General features: G+C 38.8%; 1 protein-coding gene across 9 annotated transcripts in view; it reads left to right on the top strand.

Moving 5' to 3' along the window:
• Window positions 1-20,721, top strand: part of LOC119785877 (cytoplasmic dynein 1 intermediate chain 1) — an 84,626-nt gene that overhangs the window by 23,540 nt on the left and 40,365 nt on the right. For 6 of the 9 annotated variants that reach the window (XM_038288750.1, XM_038288745.1, XM_038288749.1 and 3 more), the window contains 4 exons: window positions 5,220-5,315; window positions 12,629-12,800; window positions 14,647-14,746; window positions 16,138-16,263. In XM_038288750.1, the coding sequence (XP_038144678.1) occupies window positions 5,220-5,315; window positions 12,629-12,800; window positions 14,647-14,746; window positions 16,138-16,263 (494 nt within the window). The remainder of the gene's footprint in view (window positions 1-5,219; window positions 5,316-12,628; window positions 12,801-14,646; window positions 14,747-16,137; window positions 16,264-20,721) is intronic. The other 3 variants (XM_038288752.1, XM_038288751.1, XM_038288746.1) reach the window with 1 other exon arrangement.

Below are 20,721 nucleotides of genomic sequence, written 5' to 3'. Positions count from 1 at the left end.
GTCCTTGAGAAACTTCTGGATCTGCATCAGGAAGGAAGAGAAAATCGATTAGACCCTGGACGTTTCTCGTTATGTGTACTTTTGCGTTCTCATGTGCTCATCTGCTTGTGAAACGCCATCAGCCTCAGTCCTAGAACTGTTCCAATTCACAAGAACTCAAGAACGAGTATGGACAAGATGTTGTTCAGGCCCCTCCCTCTTTACGGAGAATGCATCGGAGCAGTGTCACTACCCGATCAGCTCATTTGCGCATGCACAACCAGATATACATCCGGGTTGCCCTCAATTTTATTTTGTAAAATAACCTCAATTACGTTTTTCCCTCCCCAAAAATATTAAACACACTAAACTATAATGAGTTAAAGGTTAATAATGTATTTAATGAGAAAATAAATGGCTTAAAATCCTTTCTGCTTTATCACGCATCTGTGCCTGATCTGTACCGGAAATGGGACACTACGCTACTTCTTCTCCCACGATATTAACAGCGCTCAAGTTGTTCCTGTTTCTTCTGAAATCTACAATCATTTCCCTTGTTTTGTTGACATTTAGGATCAGATAATTGTTTCCACACCATGCCACAAAGCATTTCAAATGGAAGATGTTTCGCTTCCTATCCAGGAAGCTTTTTCAATTCAAAATGTCTGAAACAGCATTGAGTTCGAAGCTTTATAGAGACAACCAAAAACAAAGCCCAAACATGCAAATTCAAGTGAAACGTTTTTCATACTCTGAAACAAAGTTCAGTTGATTTTTTTTTTACCTTTTTGGAATGACTATGACCTGGATGACTGAGAATCTTCACCAGCAACATTCAACAAATCAGTTCACCAGCTCTCTGCACTCAGCTTCTTGTCCATCTTTGATACACCCATTGACTGCAGATCATTTGAGTATTTCTGCAGGTAACAGGACTGTATCTGGTACTGGAAGTCAGAGGTGTAGATAGTAATAAGGAATGGTGAGAGTACCGTCCCTATGGTGCTACTGTGCTGCTGACCACTTGATTAGACAGGTGACCCTTCAGGTTAACAAACTGTGGTCTGTTTGTCAGGTAGAATTTCAGTTCTCTCACATGCAATGGTGTAACGACACTACAATAGGCCCATAAGCAACATTATCTGGGTGGGCCCCATATGAAGTACAACACGTGATAAAGGTTTAGGATATGGGACAGTTCCATAAATCCACCAAGAAGATACAATTATGCAATTTTCAGTAGTATATGATCACATATCACACCCCAAAAAATAGGGACTGCGCACTTTGAATGGAACCATTGGTGACCACCACAAGTTACAGACATCCCAAGTTCCAAAAACCCATTGAAGATGCTTATCGAGCCCGTAAGCAACTGTTGTCTCTGCTTACCCATATTTACGCCATTGCTCACATGACTGGAACTGTCAGGCTTACCCTTCACCCATATCTTACCCTTCATGTTTTATCCACATTATGCCATGTTGTATGGATTATGAACACAGACAGACACAGGCTTTTGCAAGGTAGATGGATACAAATGTACAAGTTTTAGTAGTTCAATCAGAAATTAGTACAAAAAAAAACAAAAAAAAACAATACATCATAGAAAGACGCCCAAACTCCAACCAGTCATTGGGAGTAAAAGTAGTTAGTGACAAGAGTAGGAAGGAATCACAAAGGTTTTAGGGTGGGGTGGTGATTACTGGCAACAGAAAAATGCGATGGATTGCAAATGGGTAAAAAGTGACAACAGTAACGTAACAATAACGGGCCATTAACATAGAGCATAAAGCAAAAACGAAAACTAAAGAGTATGACACTTCTGATCAGACCTTTTTGACTCTGGCTCAAACCACAGCCTCCACCATTAAATCAAGCATGTACATTTGTCTAAGTATTTAGTTTTCCCATCTTATTTAGATGGAGTGTTCAGTTCTCCGGAATATTAAAATAGCATGGAACTATAGCTTGTTTCCCTTTGTCTCTTTTCAAAATGGGAAAACCAAGCAGACAAACCCTAATTCAGATGTGTGTTGATCCTCATGAATTACATTTATTAATGACTGCAAGAAAGCATCCAAATCTGCTCATATTTATAGATGGAATACATTTTTACTGCTGATGAAAATAATTTTGGAGGTTATGTAGAAGTGGCTTATTTTTATTAAAATTATTCTGCCAACAGCAAAAACAACTGATTCAAGTTGGTGGAACTCTTAAAGGGGCCCTTATTTTATCCGCAGCAGACGTCATGTCAGCTGGATGTGTAGCCTTTACACATTAGCATTCACCCTGCAAAAATAGTGCGACCTCACGCATTCCCAACCAGCTCAAAACGTGGTGCAATCAGATCTCAGTATGTCCTGGAGGCTTTTAATCCCTGACTTAAGACCATTAGCTGGTGGTGAGGTTACCTGAGGTGCAATCAGGGATGGTTAAACACCTCGGGAGACATGTGAGACTTTTTTTTTTCTTGCGTTAAGGAACATATTTTTATTCTAAAATGTTATAATTTTAGATTGGTCTGCTGCACCAGAGCAAGCAGCTTGAAGGTGTAGGAGTATTTACACTTTTACTTCGCTATGTGTGTATGTGTAGTAATACTGTATATCTTCATACCCGCTGGTCTGCTCTGAATTGACTGGGCCCAGTCAGCATGAGTAAGCAGCTGGGAGAAGATTGAAGCAGCCAGATGCAGACGCTTGGGCTGTCGAGGATATCATTAGCCTGGGTGTGTAGCCGGACAAAAACAGGAGCCCCCAAGTGGAGTTTCATCAAGGTGGGCCCCCCTCTGCCCACGTTGAGGTAGGAGGATACCAGTTAAGCGGTCGTCCTGCAGCGAGGAGAGGTATTAAGCTGCAGGTGGAAAGAGGAAAGTGTCTCGAGACTGGAATAAGGTGGAAACAGGAAGGTGTGCTGATACATAAGGAATAGCAGGCAGAGGCATTCACACTGTGAGATTGTCTCTCATAATTTCCTTTCACGGCTCCTTTTACGATGCAATAGGAAACCATGTGGATCCTCTCTGTGTGTTTCCTTAAATGCTATACATAAATTTTTATATCTATCGCTTCTTCTTTATCCTCTCATTTGCCAAAACTCACTTCTTGCTTCTATGTTTTTAACGCTCGCATAAAAAAAAAAAAGAAGAAAAGAAAAAAAAAAATCTAAAAAACACCCACAGAGGGGAAATAGTGGGGATATTTTGGTGCGGGACTGTGACAGAAGTTCTTGATGCATGGCCATTGGCAGAGACATCAGCAGTATCTTCGTACAGGAATTGGACCTTCTCCCCTCCGTGAGGTAACCCATAGGCCATGAATCACGCTCCTTTGCTCCAGACTCCTGTGGTCCCAAGGACTGACAGCTTGACCGCTCCTCAATGTGGTCTCCCTCCTCTCCTCATGCTCCTCCCATCCCCATCACCACACATTCCAACCACCGGACCAGTCACATAAGGTCAAGAAAATAGAGAAGAATAGTAGCTGTGTGTAATGTATCTTCCTGCTTTCCCCTTTTTCACATCCTGAAGCTTTTCAGATTAATAACCGCAGTTTGTTGAGGAGAAAATGATTGACAGATGTGGAAAAAAAACCCCTCCACACTAGAGAGAAATAAGGCTTTTTAAAATGGAGCATATGTGAAAAAAAGGGAGCTGAAAATAGCATATTGCTGTGTACTCTGTTAGAATCGGGTCAGCTAGAGCCGTTCAGACATGAAGCTAGTCTGGCAGTCTGCCTGTCTGTGTTTCTCTTGCCTCTACTCCCCACTGTTGGGTCACTGGTGTTTGGATCAGGACTACTGGCTGTTAACCACCAACTTGGATGGAGGCTGAGCACCATGTATTTCATTTAGCTGTAGTCATTTATTATCCACACATAAAATGAAAATTAAAGTCATATATCATATTTGTTTTAGTGGAAGAAGTAAAAAAGAAACCTAATGAATGAGAATAGATGTTCTGCAAAGACTAATTTAATAAATTTATTAAACGGATAACCCAGCTACTGTTTTGTTCATATAATTATGAAAGATGTTTGAGTTTCAACCCTTAATTATTCAAAAATTTTCATTTTTATCCTTAACAAAAGTCTAAAGCAGGAAAGCAAAAGGGTCAAAATTCTATATTTTTTTTCAAACATGAATTTCACAGGAATATTATATAGAAACCCTCGGAGCTTGGAGTTTATAAAAAGCTTATCCCAGCGTGGGTGATAATGGACAGTTCATCCGGTACCCTCTGAGCGAGTGGTTTTAACAGTGCCCTATGCCGTGCTCCAGCTGAGTTAAACACACTCTGTCCTGTCTGTGTGTGCGCGCGTCCGTGCGCAGCATTTCTAAAGGGTGTGATGTAGTCACTTCCTCCCATTGGACTGAGCAACTGTTGTCAGCTCGACCCTGCCAGTTAACCCCTCGCCACCCCTGGCACCCCGGGCGAGGGCCCCCGCTTGCGAGTGCTCCAGAGGCAGAGAATGACAGATTGTATGTGTGTCTAGTGTGCACGCCGTCGAGCCACAGGTGTCTGGTCACGATGTCAGGGTGTTAAGAGGTCTTTGGAGAGGAGACCCCCCCCGCCGCTGACTGTCGGCATCTGTTTTCAGAGGGTGGGTGGAGTCAAAATGAGAAGAGGTTGGCGAAGGTTACCTACACAGACCCTGAGGGTGGAGGGGGGGCAGTAGCTGACAAGCAGGTGCCTGTGTTGACAGTAACCCTTCATAGTTGAACCCGAAACACACACACTGCAAAGACTTCATATAAATCCTGGAGAGTCAAACATAATTGCAGAGCCTGATTAGAGTAAATGCAGAGGGAATCCCCTCATACACACACATCACAAGGTCTCTATTCTAAGGGGTCAAAGGTGAAGTGTGGAAGAGGAAAGCGCTCAGGACTTACATTTCCTGTGGACTGTGTGCGCTTGTGATGATCACTGAAACATTCAAAAGCAGGTTTTGCTCTAAAGCCCCCCCGCCCCGAGACAAAGTTGCTTAACTTGGACGAAATGAAACAGAAATGAAACGGAGCAACATTCAGGCTTCAGGTACAAGCCTCTCTCTGTTTGTATGATGCAACCCATTCAGAGTGAATGTTAGTCAGGTGTACCAGCGCATGTCTGGGAACGATTATTTTGTTAAGAAGCAGGGGGGTGGAGGCACCCAGGGGGAGGTCAAGGAAAATTGGAACAGCTGTTGATTAACATGAGTGCTCTCTCGCTTGTTTTTCTTCTTTTTTTTCAGTAGAGGAAGAAGAGGAGGATGAAGAGATGTTGGAAGCAAAGCCTGGCCCAGAGAATGAGTTGCGGGATGATGATGATAACAAGGAGACCAAAGATGGTACGTAGAGCATCTGAATAAAGCATAAAGACGGCATTTTGGGGATTTTATTGACTCCCAGGTAGATTGGAAATATAAAGTATGAATCTATTACCTTTCTCAGAATGAACGCCTCTTTTTGTCTGTTTATGGTTTACATGCAAAAACAACTTTCTAGGAAAACTTACCTCTGCTATCTCTGCTTCATACATATATACGAGTTTATATAATACAATATATAGAAAATAACTAAAAAGATTTGAGATAGGTGACTTAGTTACATCTGCATCGACAGGAAAAAGGAAAGACAGGCATCTAGAAAATCATATATTTTCAATTCAGTCTTTAAACATGACAATTCTTTTTCCTCTTCTCTCTAGTTCTAAAATGATTTGAATCTATTGTCAAGAGTAAACAGTAAACAACCCACTTCACCATGTCAGTATTTTTGAAATAAGGTTTACCCCAAATAGAAATGATCCTGAAAGCTTGATCACCATATGACATATGGATATTTTTGGATGAGGATACAAAGTTTGCGGATATCGCAAATTCTCTCAGGATAAGATTTCCATTCAGTCCATCTCACAAGTTTCCAAATTATAACATTTAGTGCCATACTATTTATTTACATTCATTTCAGCTCACAAAAATATTCAATATTTAAAATCAAAAACTATATTTTACCAAATATATAAAGAAAAAATAACAATGATAATAGATCACCTGTTTTTAATAGCCACTTTTCTTGTAAATTTCAAAATAAAGGCATATGCTAAAGATGAAGATGTGGATCAATGTTTTAATTTTGAATTGACGTAATTGGATTGTTAATCAGCAAATTGATTTATAGTTGTAAGGAAAAATACATTTTTTATTTTTTAATCGCCTTAAATTCAGATCCATCACAATGTTTTCATGCATCATTTTTTTTACAGAGAAGGAATACCTTCTAACTCCGCCTCCAGTCCCTTTTTGACAACAGAAACATTTTCTTTTTACATTTGAGTATTTATTGCTACACTTTGATAGATAAAAATACAAAATGTAAATCAAGTTCAAATAGATTTCTCAGTTAAGTTCAAATCCAAAGTTTATCCGAGTAACTTAAATTCTGGTCCTGCCTCCTCGCAGCTGCTGAGATGCAGTCACTTTAATGAGTTGTTTGAATGAAGGGGATTTCCTGTTGAAATGTTTCAATCCTTTGAAAATAGACAAAGTCAATCGTCAAGATTTTTTCTTTCATTCAGTTTTAGCTTATTGTCAGAGGAGCATGAAATTCGCTCCTTTATAAGGACTGTTGCCTTAATTCAAATATAACTGCATTTATCCATTTTATTTCTGTCTAGACAATCCACCTGTTTGTGCATCAATAAAATCTATTACAACTTTTATATGCATTGCTTAATGAAGCATTTTTTGTTACTCTACAATTCCAAGTTCACCCACACACTGGTACACAGATTAGTAAAAGCAGCTAGGGCTAAAGGAAAGGCTATCACCCAATTTTAATTCAAATGTTAGGTAAATCCTATGCACTTTGCTTCAGTTTCTGAGTACCTGAACATGATTCAAGAATGAAACTTTCCATCTGTAGATATTCAAAAAAACTAATTTGTGATCATTAACAATAAATTAAAATGATTAAAAGTATTAGTTTTTACTAAAGACACAAATATCCTCGTTATCATGATCTGATCCAACAACTTCTATATTGTTCAGTTAGTTAATACAATTTCATTGTCCAAAAATCTTTTATTTGCTATGTTTAGATGCACTGAAAAAAAAACAAAAAAACATGATACTGAATTAAATGGCTAATCAGAATATAAGTCTGTCATGTAAGGATGCCAGTTAGAATATTCTGACATAGAATCTGGTCACTAATAAGGGTAATACGTCACTATAATGTGGGGTCACCTGTGCACTCAGCTCAGCCTGCCTCATTTTGAATAACCCCATCCTGCATCTACATACATACCGGCAGGATTGTCAGTTGGCATAAATTAATCCTCTCAATCAGATTATAATTTTGGATCCTGTCATATCCAATCAGAATATTCCAACTGCCATGTTTACATGACATATTTTTAGTCCAATTGGCTGTTGTTTCTGATTACTTATGTCCATGTAAATGTAGTTACAGATGACAAATACAGTGGTAGCAGAGGGTCTTGAAGCGACACTAGATCCTTGAAGACATTTTTCCTGGAAAGATCTTTTAAAGTTCTAGAATTGGATACGAAAGTGTGAGAACCCTGAAAAAATTCTACCTGTAATAAGCTCACAAGGTAGGACCAAATATTTAAGGTGGGACAGACAGTGGAAAGATTCCAAACATATAATAAAAATATATATCAGACGCAGAGCTGTGGATCTGCAGCGTTAGCAGGGGGAGTACCTCCCACCACTGGCAACGCTGGTTAGGGAGAAACACAGGTAAGTGACCATAATAATCTGACTGAAGATGATTATCCATATGAGTCACTTACCTTGTTTAACAGTTCAGTTCCTTAAACGAAGTAGGATCCAGCCAATGGATTGCCAACAAAATGCGACGGGAGCACCAGTTGCTGCAGCCCCAGTGAACAGGCATGAATCTGAGCCAGGTCAGGGAAACAGTTCAGAATAGGTAGGCTCAGAAAACAGAGACCGTAACGCGGTCAGGAGTTCCTATCAGAACAGGAATAGACAAATCCAGGGTTTCAGGAGTCCACAGAGATTTCAGGCAGAACATTCAGATGGGAACAGGCAAGCTCAGTAGTTGAGAGGAAGAACAAGGCTTGATATCAGGAAAACTACGGCACCTTAAAATGAATTCCCTCTACTGAGCCAAAAGAGGGCACGCTTGGAGGATAAGAGACAGGACATGATCAGGAACACACAAAAACACTAAAAACCCTCTCTCACCACTGGCCTCCGAGAACGGGTACATGAACAAAAACATGAGCTATGAACTCAAAGTCAAACTCAAAACAAAGTCAGTGGTCTGGCCCCCGATAGCTGGGACTGAGCCGTATGTAAAGCAGCAGGGGCAGGTGGATGAGATGAGTGATAATTGGTGACCGGACAGAGTTAGGTTAGCTATTAAAGTCAAGATCATGACACTGACAATAAAAAGTTTATTTCAAAAGTAGGACAATGGGAAAGATCTGGAATTAGGTAAAGTGAGGGCTAAAAAAAATCCCTTTAGCTGGATGTCAGATGTATTACTTAAAAGCTTTTTCTGGTTTTCTGGAAGTGATTCTCTGTAAATGTTTTTAGTGAAAACTAATAAGATCTCCATCTCTATGAGCCTTTTAAAAACAAAGAACACCTGTGAAGTGGTAGAAACTTAACAACTACACTTGGAAGCTGATGCACTGCAGATGGAAAACCTTAAGGTTTACTTTCAGAACCTTTTTATTTTGAGTTTAAAATAATTGAAGTCAGCTCTACAATGATCCTAAGGTAATACATGACACCTTTCCACTACAGGTAAGGTCGATAATAGAGACACCGTTTGGTTTTATTTCTTGATCCAATCCAATACTATACATTTATTTCTGCGTATGATATCAATTGAAATAAAAATTATTGGTTCAGAATGCTGGATCGGCATCATCTATTCAATATCAGATCCTAATTAGTCAATATTGGAGCAAATATTTACTCAAAGTTTCGGATCGGTGTAACTTTAATAGGTAGTACTGATAATTACTTAAGAAAGACAAGCTCCAAAAAATCTGAATTAGCCGTCGCAGTCACAACACTATACCCTGATTAATATAACGACATGCATTCTTAAAGCAACTCATGCCTTATATCCACTTTTTTAATGTCCAAAATTTTATGTTGGCATTTACAAACTGTTAGATTCCCATAGTTGCATTCAACCACACAGATTAAATGATAACTGTACACAAATACGTTTTTTTCAGATTTCATAACTGACTATGGATAAATTATAGGTTGTAAAATTCATCTCTGCAGCATTACTTCAAGAGTTTTTTCAACTTGCTTTTTAATTTAATGACAGACTTAATCTTTTATAAAAATTGGTTTGAAAAAGGGTTATATTACAAAATTTTGATTTCTTTATTATCTAGTTTTATTTTTGCTCCTTACATTTTTTTATGTACACATTTGAAACCATTATATATATACATACATAAAGTTGTTGCAGATTCAATTCAGTTTATTTATATGTTACCAATTCACAGCACGTCACCTTAAGGCACTTAACAGGGAAGACAAAAGCTCTCCTTCTTCTGCTTCTTGCATGTTGCTCGTGAGACTGTGATGAAACGTGACCACTCGTGTGTGACACTTTTTACCCAGTCAATGGCTGTATCTGATTGTAAGGAGGGGGGGTAGGTTACAGTTGGGGTTAAGGAGGGTCCACCATATCAGCTCAATGGCATGTGGGGGTCAGCGCTGATTAAAAACCTGTCACTTGACCCTTTTGGCCACATTTCAAAGAAAAGAGAAGTGTGTTTGTGTGCATTCCATGTGAAAAGTGCATACAGTTTGGAATTGCAAAATGACACGAGGCTTTTGAGGTAGATTAAAATATGAGATAATAAAGGGTTGGGTGGATGGATATCTGCATATTCAGATGAATTAAAGGGAAAATTCTGGCCGTAGCCAGCAGAAAACAAACACATACGCACAGTCGTAAAACACACAATAACCCGTCTCATCCTGGCCTATTAGGCCTGGCCTTTGATCTGTGCCACTTGATTCACTGGGCCTTTTCTGACAACTTTTAAGGACGTACAAAGGGATGAGGGGATCAAAGTCAAGAGGCAGGGTAAAGGTCGATGCATGTGTGCCTTCATGCATGCGTGTTAGCGGGTAAAATGCCGTGTGTGCTTGGGGACAGTGACTTCAAAAACCGGACGCCTTGCTGTGCAGCCATTACGTTCAAAGGGAGGCGGGCCGCAGAGGGCTTTGTTTTTCTCTTGTTTATGAAGTTCTGCTGAAGGATTTTACTTGGAAACATCCATTAAAGCTATCTGTAGTTTATGATGCCCTGGATCTGATTCTGGTTCTCATTGAGATGAAGAGAATGCTAATTGGCTGGAAGAAGCCTTTGTTTTTCCTAAAAGTGCATGAAATACCAGTTTCAGTTAAAGCTGTAAAACAATTATTTTTTTTTTTTATGTTTTAAAGCATGCTTTAATGCCACCGTATGCTCATACGTGGGGCATAAGTTACAGATAAATTATCAGATTGTTGACACACGTTAAGTGTAAGTTACTCATAAGTCAAAGAGTAGTTTATCCAAAACCTATGAGTAATGTGTGCATAACATACGTGTAACTTATCAAGAACTTACCTCCAACTTATATCAACATATCTAACGGGTTCCAGACAACCGATGAACGTGTTTCTATATTACAGCTAACATATAATGGCGTATTGGCAGCGTTTTAGGAGATATGCTGGTCTAAATTGTCAAGGTGTGACTGGGCCCCCTGGGAAAAGAGACTAACACAAGAAGGCAACAGACAGCATCACAGAAAACACAACACTGCTTAAATGTAATTAGAAAACAACTACCATGACACAAAACAGAAAAGAAACCAACAACCAAGAAAACAGAATGAAATAAATAACTTAAAACTGAAAAAGATACTCAAAAAGAAGTCCAAAGGGGAAACCATAACAGATATATTACTATTACCGGTATATATTATATATTACTGTGCTATACTTTGTGAGAAAGAGTCCACTCTAATTAGAATGTTTTTTTTGTTTTATATATATAGAAATTTTCTCAAAATTCAAGTTGTTGCTGGATTTATTAACATGCTCCAACATAACAAACAAATAACGAAGCAGATGTTTGAGGAAAAGTGTAACTTAATAAGAAAATTGTGTTTAATTAAGGCTAGCATTTGATTTTCACCAGATTAGCAGATTCTGGTTGCTTTAAAATCCATTGCCTAGCACCTGTGTGGCACCTACAGGTGCTAGGCTTCAGGTACTTAGAGATTCACTTCCAAACAGAAACCCCACATTCATATCTTCAGGTAACACAGAGTACATGTCAGACTTAATAATATTACTTTAGCGATAGTTTCAAGGTGTTTGCTTTATTGTATATCTCGTACCATGTTTTTTGGTTGTGCTGTTCTTTTTTTTTTTTTTCCATCTCATTACAGGTGTTGAAGCAGACTGAAAATGTTTTGTCATTGTCTCCTTCCTATCTCCTCTTTCTTTCATCTTTTGTCCTGTTTTTTTCTTTTTCTTTTTCCTTCTTCTTCTTCTGTTTTTCTGCTCTACTAACATTGCAGTGTCCATATGAACTGTAAAACTCCCTGCATAATTATAATAAAGCAATTTATATACATGAAACAAGTGGAGCAGTATGGCAATTGCGATACCGCTACACTTGTGAAAGTAAAATCTGTTGGGCTCCTTTTGGCATCAAGACAATTATTCTTATTGCCACCTTGCCAGACAGGACACTGTAAAAAAAAAAAAAAAAAAAAAAATCTATTGCATCAGAAAGGACTGTTTTCGATGAGCAAAATGGCTCTATTGGGGGCGACAGTGGTGTTGGATGTAGGAGTTTGCCCTGAAATCGAAGGGTTAATGGTTCAAGCCCCGACTGCGACTTTCAGTGTTGTTGTGTCCTTGGGCAAGACACTTCACCTGCATTGTCTACTGATGGTGGTCAGAGGGCCCGGTGGCGCCAGTGTACGGCAGCCCAGCTTCTGTCAGTGAGCCCCAGGGCAGCTGTGGCTACAATGTAGCTTGCCACTATCAGTGTGTGAGTGTGTGCATGACTGGGTGATGAATGTAGTTCTAAAGCGCTTTGGTCAAGTCTCCTAAGTTGAATAAAGGCGCTATATAAGTACATGCCATTTATCATTTACCATCTATTCTTCAAAATAAGGTAAAACTTGACCATTATACAGCAAACTGCAAGTATTTGAAACACACTCATTAAAATTTCTTGAAAATGAATGAAAACACTGAGAATTAAACGTTCCCCTTTTTAAAGTCATCAAATTAGTAGCACTTGCAGTTATTTTTTTTTTTTTAAGCCAACTTAACGTCACACAAATGAACCTGCTGTATTTCATAGAAGGGATATATTCTGTGCTTTAGTGTTGGGGATGTTTCAAATCAAAGTGAATAAGGCTGAAGGTGCTTCAGTTGGAGGACTTTAACAATAGAAAACAAGAAGAACACAACATCCCACATCTCGTGTAAAATTTAAGGAAGCATTATACAACAGATGGTTTCTGACTCAGATATAATGTGTGGAGGTTTTTGGTGAAAGATAGTGAATGGATTCATTTTCTTTCCTGTAATCACTATTTATCTTGATTTTATTAAAGGTTGTTTTCCTTTCCTGCGAGAGCTGACGGAAGAGGAGCGACAACAGATCCTGCACTCCTCTGAGTTTCAAAGCTTTTTCGACTGTAGCATTCGGGTGATGGAGAGAGCGCTCGCAGAGGACGGTGACATTTTCTTTGACTACAGCGGCCGTGACCTGGAAGACAAAGAAGGGTGAGAATCTCCGGCACTTTATCGTGCACTCTGCAAAAAGTTCAAATAAAGTTTAAACCCCCATTGTATTTGAAAAAACTGCATATATTTTAAAGATGTACCGTAGATGTGATCCAGATATAACTCGAAAATTGGTTTAATCTGCTTGTAGCATCTATTGGCTTATTTTCAAATCACAAATGTGATAATAGTGAATCAAACCCACCGTGTCCCTCTTGGTGCCAGGAGCTGCTTTGTTCTTTAGGAAGCTTGTCTCATAGTGAGGTCATGCTCTTAGATGGTTAAAGATTCCTGTGAAATGACATCCATCGCTTCTTACACAGCGCTCTCTTGCCATCTGAGCGACTGCTTTCAAAATAGAGGTTATCAAAGCGTTGGTTGAAGTTGTTCTAGCCAGAAGTGCAAAGCTGTTTTCGGTTACTGCTCTGCTATTATGGAAGAGCTGCTTTTACTGATTTACTTCAACTTTGACCACCGCAGCCACAGCGAAGTATGAAGCCTGTGGTCAAATAAAGATTATGTCTAAAACAGGCCGTAGCCCATTGCTCAAGATCGGACCTAGTATTTTTTTTTTTCCTCCCCAACAATGTACTTTTAAGAGCTTAAGTACATAACCCACATTCCAGTGCCTTGTTTCATTATATACAGTCTCACCCAGCACGGTAGGAATGGTGCACATATAGTTTAATTAGCACTCCAAAAGAAGACTGTGTGTAGTCCGCTCACTTTGTCTTCTCTTTGTTGACATGGATAGTTTAAAATAAGCTCTTGTCATACAGCTTACTGCTGTGGCCAGTGACATAACAGAACAACATGTAGTTTGACCCTAAGGAATATGCTCATCGCTGGCTTAAATTACAGACTCTGTGAGGGGAAACGCAAGGCATGCAGTTTTCTTTCAGCTCTATAGAAGCTGTAAAGCTGTTTGGATCCTATGGAAGGAGGTAGAAAGTAATAATCAGACTTCACTTTTTGTGTCAGCAGATGTTTGTTATTAATATCTAAGGGAAAATCATCTATTCACTGTAAAACTGATCTGAACATAGGTAAATAAAAAATGCCTTCAAATAAGTTTGTTTGCCCTTAATTTTAGTTATTTTAGCTTATAATAGGAAGGAGTATTTCTGTCTTCGAAATAAGACAAATATTCATTTTTAGTTAAAAATAAGATAATGGAGTTTTTTTTCTTATCAACTGCAGTTGGGATTATATGAGAAAGGTTAATAAAGGTTTGTTTACAATTGTCAAGATGAAAGTGAAGGAGAAAGGTTTTGTGTCTGTACTGTCACTATTTATCCCCCTGTACTCTGATACCCCAAAATAACACTTATAACACTGGCTTTAGAGCTCCTCCATTTTTTTTTTTAATAAAGATTTCAGCCTTTAAAAATTATATCTTGGTATAACTACAGCCTCTCTTTAAAGTTCTCACATCACAGTGAGAAATCATTAGAAAGATGACCAAAAAGATCAGGAATAAAGATGCAGAGGGCAGCATCAAGCTTTGAACAGATCACAGAGCATGGTTGAATAAATAAACTAAAAATGGAAAGATGGGCTAGAGGATCAGAGGGTCTGGTGGAGTTGAAGGCAGCCTTGCTTCTGCCAGCCTGCCCCCCGTCGGCTGTGGCTACAAAATAGCTCACCACCATCAGCGGGTAATCTAAAAAAAAAAAAAAAATCTAAACAAATTACAATATTTAGGCTGAGGTTGTATTGTTTTATTCACATCCACGTCTTTACCCATCAGCAGGTACATGCTTTTGAATTTATTTTTGGACTAGGTCCTAAAACTGGACTTAGTTGGGATTCCAACAACATCTTACATCTTCTTATCTGCTTTCAGGGACTTGGGAAGCGGCTCCAGTTTATACTTGAGCAGACTCTTTTATGATGAGCACTGGTCAAAACATCGTGTTATTACGTGTCTCGACTGGTCCCCTCAGGTGAGGCCTAAAATTTGCTGTTTTTTCTTTAAAATCCCATCTACATCTATACTGTAATTTAACCTATTCTTACATGCTATAACCATTGATTTTATAAATTTTATAAATTAAAAAAATGTATTTTGAAAAGTGTACACTCCACCTTTTTTATTATGCAATTATTGTGTTATTTGTTTATTTTTATCTTGTTCTTTAAAATATCGCTTAATATTTAGTTTGATTTTAAATTATGTTCTACAATATTAAATCATTTTTTATTTTCATCGGTGGTCAGTAGATAAGATACTCAATACTTGAACAGAATTTCAACCAAATCTGCTCTTGTGTTACTTTTTCAGACTACTCTAAGGATGCAAGTCATTTTTTCTATTTTATTATTGTGTATTCAGAGCTATCTCTGATTGAAAATTTTCTATCCAAGGAAAACCACTTGATTCCATCCACTCATTGACTCGAAGGCCATCCCTCACACTAAGCATGCAGTGATAGTGGAGAGGAAAAACTCCCTTTTAACAGGAAGAAACCTCCAGCAGAACCTGGCTCAGTGTGAGCGGCCATCTGCTGAAACCGACTGGGGTTCAAGAAGACAGAAGCAGACGTACAGAAAGAAGCAGAGATACCAGCTCCACAGGCGGCCTCATCTATGAAACATACTGTCAGGCAGACAAGCTCATATCCAGCTCCCATGTCAGATCACAAATTAATTAAAATGCGACTATTTTACATTTAGATGTTTATTAGCAATATTAAAAATTAATAATATAGGTACCTTTGAACGAAGGTCCCAAAATGGGTCTTTTATTCAGTTGATTTCTACGACAGCTGCCTGATATTACAATGGCCCCCCTTGGGGACATGGCCCCCACTTTATGAGGGATTTGTCCTAATACAAATTTAGTATAACCCCCCCACTCTTTAAAAATGTTCACCCATAAGCCAGGCCAATGCTTAACACATTTGGGACAAGCAAGCATTCTGACGTCCCATAGAAACTGGCACCTTCCCAGAAATTCTTCCACCTTCTAGTTTTTTCCTGCCTGGACGTGGGACTACAGCAACACCCCTCAGTACCACCTAACAACTATTTAACCATTTGGGAACACTTATGCAGCATTAAAATTCCAAACCAAGTTGCTCAGTTGATCCTTTAGTATTAAAAAGCAACAAATAATTAAAACAGATGTTGATGCAATGTAAAAGTGACCTACCCTGCCATGATGCAGCAGTGTGAATTCTACACCATTGATCCCAGTATACATGCACTATTCAGATCGGTAGAATGTCAAGAGCAACATGTATTGTTAAAAAACATGACAATGTGTTGTCAGAAACATGACTACAGTTTAAAAAAGGATGTAACCCTCACGGTTTTGTTTCATTTGTATCCACAGTATCCTGAATTACTGGTTGCATCCTACAATAACAATGAAGATGCACCCCATGAACCAGATGGTGTCGCCCTAGTGTGGAACATCAAGTTCAAGAAGGCTACACCAGAGTACATCTTTCACTGTCAGGTACTACAAACCTGAAAACATCACACAGTACTATTAGTATACAGTATAACAACAGGGGTAAGGTTTTTTTGTTTTTGTTTTTTGTTGGGGACACGTGAGTTGTGTGCAATACCTTTTTTCTGTCTACCGTTTAAAGAGAATTGAATGAAGTAAAAATCAAATGTAGCTCTGAATGGATTCATCTGAAGTTTTTTAACTGACAAAGGACCAGTGGAGCCCAGTTTTAAAAAGAAACTGAGGTTTAAGGGGGAAGGAAACTGGTGGACGGATGTGACGCTGTTTCAAATGGCACAAAAGAACTTGATGGAAGGAGCAGAGAGGGAGCAGAATGATTGAGGGGGAGGAACGCCAAAGGTCCCATCAAACAGGCAGGGCCATGTAGAGATGTCTTAGTCGTAAAAAGACGTGGTGTACCGCTTTCTAATCCAACACTGCATGTGTGCCTGTTAGCCCACCCATGCTGATCCTCCCACAGGGGCACTGCAATAAGTCTTCCTCTTTCTAAAGAACTGTGAAAATCACTTCTATCCATGGTCCACTTTGGTGTTTAAGTGACTTTAGAAATAAGCATACTCTCTCGCGTTCAAGTTTCATCCTCATACACTCAAGCATAGCCTTTATCCAAATTTTCCCAGCTCCACAAAGCACCTAATTCTTTTACCTCACCATCATTTATGCTGCTGCTGAAATTCATGTGGTTGCACGGATAGATTCTAGCCATGCATTATGTCGCTGAGGCATTGTGTGGAGTTTCCATGTGGTTCTCTTATAAAATATGTTCAGTGCATGTACGTTTGACTTTATTAACTGTGTGGTTTTTGCTCATGCTGATGTGTGAATTGTCAGACTTGTAGACTTTCTGGATCAAGAATATTTGGATAAGCAGACAATAAAATGCTCGATATATCAATCTAATTGTTTCCTTTATGCAGTTGTGTGAATCAGAGCTGCATCACTGTGTGTTTAACTTTAAGTGGAAGGATAAGAACACAAATATGTACCAATAGTGTTGTCCAGTAAACATTTTGTCTCTATGCGACCCTTTGGACACCATGAAAGATGAAGCACAATGCTGACATTGCCACTCTTTTTTAGTCAAACTCCCACACTCCTTAGTTACATCATGATCACTGTCACATGATTCAACAAACCCCTGCTAAAAGATGCAAAACACTTTATAATGTGGCCACAAGAAGTAAAAACATGGATTTAAAAAATAAAGTAAAAATTAAGAATAATTTATAAAGAAATATTGCATTAATAATCAAGTATTTTATAATTTTAATGGAAGGGATTGGGTAAATTAAGTTTTTTTGCTTCTCTAACCTGTGGTAAATTATTCAAACAGACCTGAGGCTCTACTAAGTTATGGATCTGGTGGCTTTTAAAGTGCAAACATATTCTACTGTTTAACCCTGGAAACCACAGGGCTTGGTGCCTCTCTCTGATTTTCATATGTTGCTTTTTATTTCTACCACTTGTGTGTAGCAACGATAACAAAGTCTAGCCGTGCATTTTCCCTCCTGCATCTGTGGTTATACAAGCTGCTGGCTTCACCCTTTACAATGCACTCACACATGGATATTTTGCACACTGCAAAACAACACATTGGCAAGTAGTTCTGAATTCTGTTTCATTTCTTAGACTTTTGATCATCTGATTGTTGTGTAGGTGGATCTCTGAATATATTCCTGTCTAAGTGTAAAGGCATATGTACTAAATAAGATGAATCCAGGGGTTTGTGGGTCAGGTTGGATTTTGCAAACGGTTATATTGTTGGAGACTTTTGATTTCTTGAGGATAGTAATTTCTGGGCTCCAGTCATGCATCTTCTTTAATTCTTACCAGTCCGAGTACTTGGAGCGGACATATTGAGTTTAACAGGCTAACAGCAAGCGTTAAGGTTTCTGAAATAGGATTATCTAGCTCACAGAGGAGGAAAGAACTTATTAGAGGGAAGTTTACACTAAAATCGAATAGAACAAGGTTTTTTGTGCCTTTCAGAGGTCTGACAGAGCTTCATTGTAAACAGGGCTGCTTTCTGAAAAGAAAATAAGCACAACTCTAAACCAATCAGGTACTGTTGGTATATGTCTCGTAAATGTTAGTGAGATTGGAAGTAATGAGGAGGTTTGTGTGTTGGCAGAGCGTCTGCATTGTTTGTAAGATTTTAGATCAGATATTTCAGCTATGTTAGATGGTGCTACACTATCCTCAGAAACAGACTCAGGTCCATGGAAAAGGTGCAACAGAACTCATGCCAAATTGTTCTGTATTTTTGTCTGTTACTGCAGCTTCTCTCTGAATCAGCCATATGCTTATCATCATTATCTTCCTTAAAGACATATTTGGAATGACTGCTGTTACTGTGTGCTGTAACATCGGCTCGTGGAAACAAGGCCACCATACTTAACTGTGAACTGAAGTGCTTCTCCAAATTCATCCTTATTTTATGCTGCACCGAGCATAAAGCTGTCCTTAACAAACTCTCTAGATTTATCACTGAAATGTCGAAGTAAAAAATAATGTTATTTCTTTATGAAATATTATTTGATTTTAAATATTTTACCAACTCAGACATACAAGAATCAAAAGAAATGCCACTTTTTTCATGATTTTGAAAAAGGTTTGCCTTTATTACATAGTCAAAAGGTTTAAAGAATCCATTCCATCCATTTTCCATCACGCCTATCCCTGCCTGGGTGGTGGTAGGGCTGTTGCCTATGTCCGGTAGTCTATTGGCAAGACGCTGGGCACACCCTGGACAGGTCACCAATCCGTCGCAGGACAAATCAGAGACACAGAATCATGCGCACACAAACTCACACCTAAGGACAATTTAGAGAAGCCAATTAACCTAACAGTTATGTTTTTGGACTGTGGGAGGAAGCTGGTGGACCCGGAGAAAACCCGGCTGGGAATCAAATCTGGAACCTTCTTGTTGCAAGTCAGCAGTGCTAACTACCGCGTCACTGTGCACCAAGTTTTAAGAACAAATTTGTTGGATATATCCCTTTAAAAAAACACGTTTAATCCTGAAGTATTTTTAAAGCCCAAATGTTTCTATACACTTGGCGAGAGATGTTTTGATAGATGAAACCAGTGTTGATAAGTCGTGTTAGCAGCAGAGCAATGTTAAGTTAGACCAAACTGCTCTCCATCTCTGATTTAAATGCTGAAAAAAATCCTTAGCTCAACCTTAAAAATATTTCAACTTCACTATTTACATTCAGTATTTTTTCATGGATGTAAAAGTTTTGATTTACATGAACTATGGAAGCGTAAGAGGCAATAACCGAATGTAGTGATGAGAGTGTGTGAGGAGGTTTGCACTGAAAAAAAGAGCTTACATGTGCTGTGGATTCTGGAACCAGCGTGGCTACACTCATCATGGTCATCTTGACAGTGGGACCCATCATCGCCTTTTCCAAGTTGGGTCCAATCATGTAACTTAACACCAACCTCTCAAGTGGGCCGAGTTCCACCACATGAAAGGAGCGGGTTTGACTCTAAACTTCTACTTTAACTCCTCCAACCACACGCCTCTCTTTGACAACCCCCGCTGCTACTGTCACATCCCATTGGTCTCAGTCACATTTTTCTAACAGTATCCACTGTACTGGCACTTCCAGAATGTTTAAATGGTAGAAATTGATCTTATGAAAAGGAAATAAAGAATTATTCAAATATTATGACCACAAAACAGGCTTAAATCAGATGCAACCCGATTTTAGCCTGTTCTGTGGTTATGATTGAGAATTTTGGCAGATATTCAAACATTGTAAAAGTGAAAAAAATGATTGTCTGATTTTAAACTACATTGCCTACAACAAAACACATAAGTATCCAATGGCTACAGCGGGCCGCTGTGAAAGCAAATCCCATAATGCTTTGCCTCTTCTGAGGCCTTTCTTTTCTTCTCATACCGTTCGTAGACACTTTTTCTCTAACAACCATCTTGCATTTTCAGAGAACCGTGGTGAAAAAAGTTTGCTTTAATTACTGGCTGAAACCATAGCTCACTACACATATGTGCCTGAAAGTTTGGGTGCGCAGAAAAAGATAGTTAACTGGGGACAATCAGGTAGCACGACCTTACGTAAACATATCACCAGAATGATTGACAGTTAGGAAGACCACTTATTTGGATGATCCACCCGGAAATAAAAAAAATCTTCTATACCTTTAACTGGACATCACACGGCTAATTTCAACCCATTAATTGGTTATAATCAGAACAACTCAATTTAAAGGGACGCACACAAGTCTTCAAAGCAGTGACAAATCTTGATGTCTCATGCTCTCAACACCAGCCTATGTAGCAAGATATTCAGCATTGTAACAGCATTTTTTAAATGAACATCCAAATGCGCCCTACTTTTGTAGATGTTGGGAACAAAAAGAAGGAAATATCCACATTCATTTATGCCGTAATACATCTGTACAAACCATTAAGGC

Source organism: Cyprinodon tularosa, unplaced genomic scaffold, assembly GCF_016077235.1.
Source record: "Cyprinodon tularosa strain WSP-4 unplaced genomic scaffold, ASM1607723v1 ctg26, whole genome shotgun sequence".
Lineage (NCBI taxonomy): Eukaryota > Metazoa > Chordata > Actinopteri > Cyprinodontiformes > Cyprinodontidae > Cyprinodon > Cyprinodon tularosa.
The sequence above is the reverse complement of the archived record's forward strand: the minus strand, read 5'-3'. Positions and strand labels throughout refer to the sequence as shown.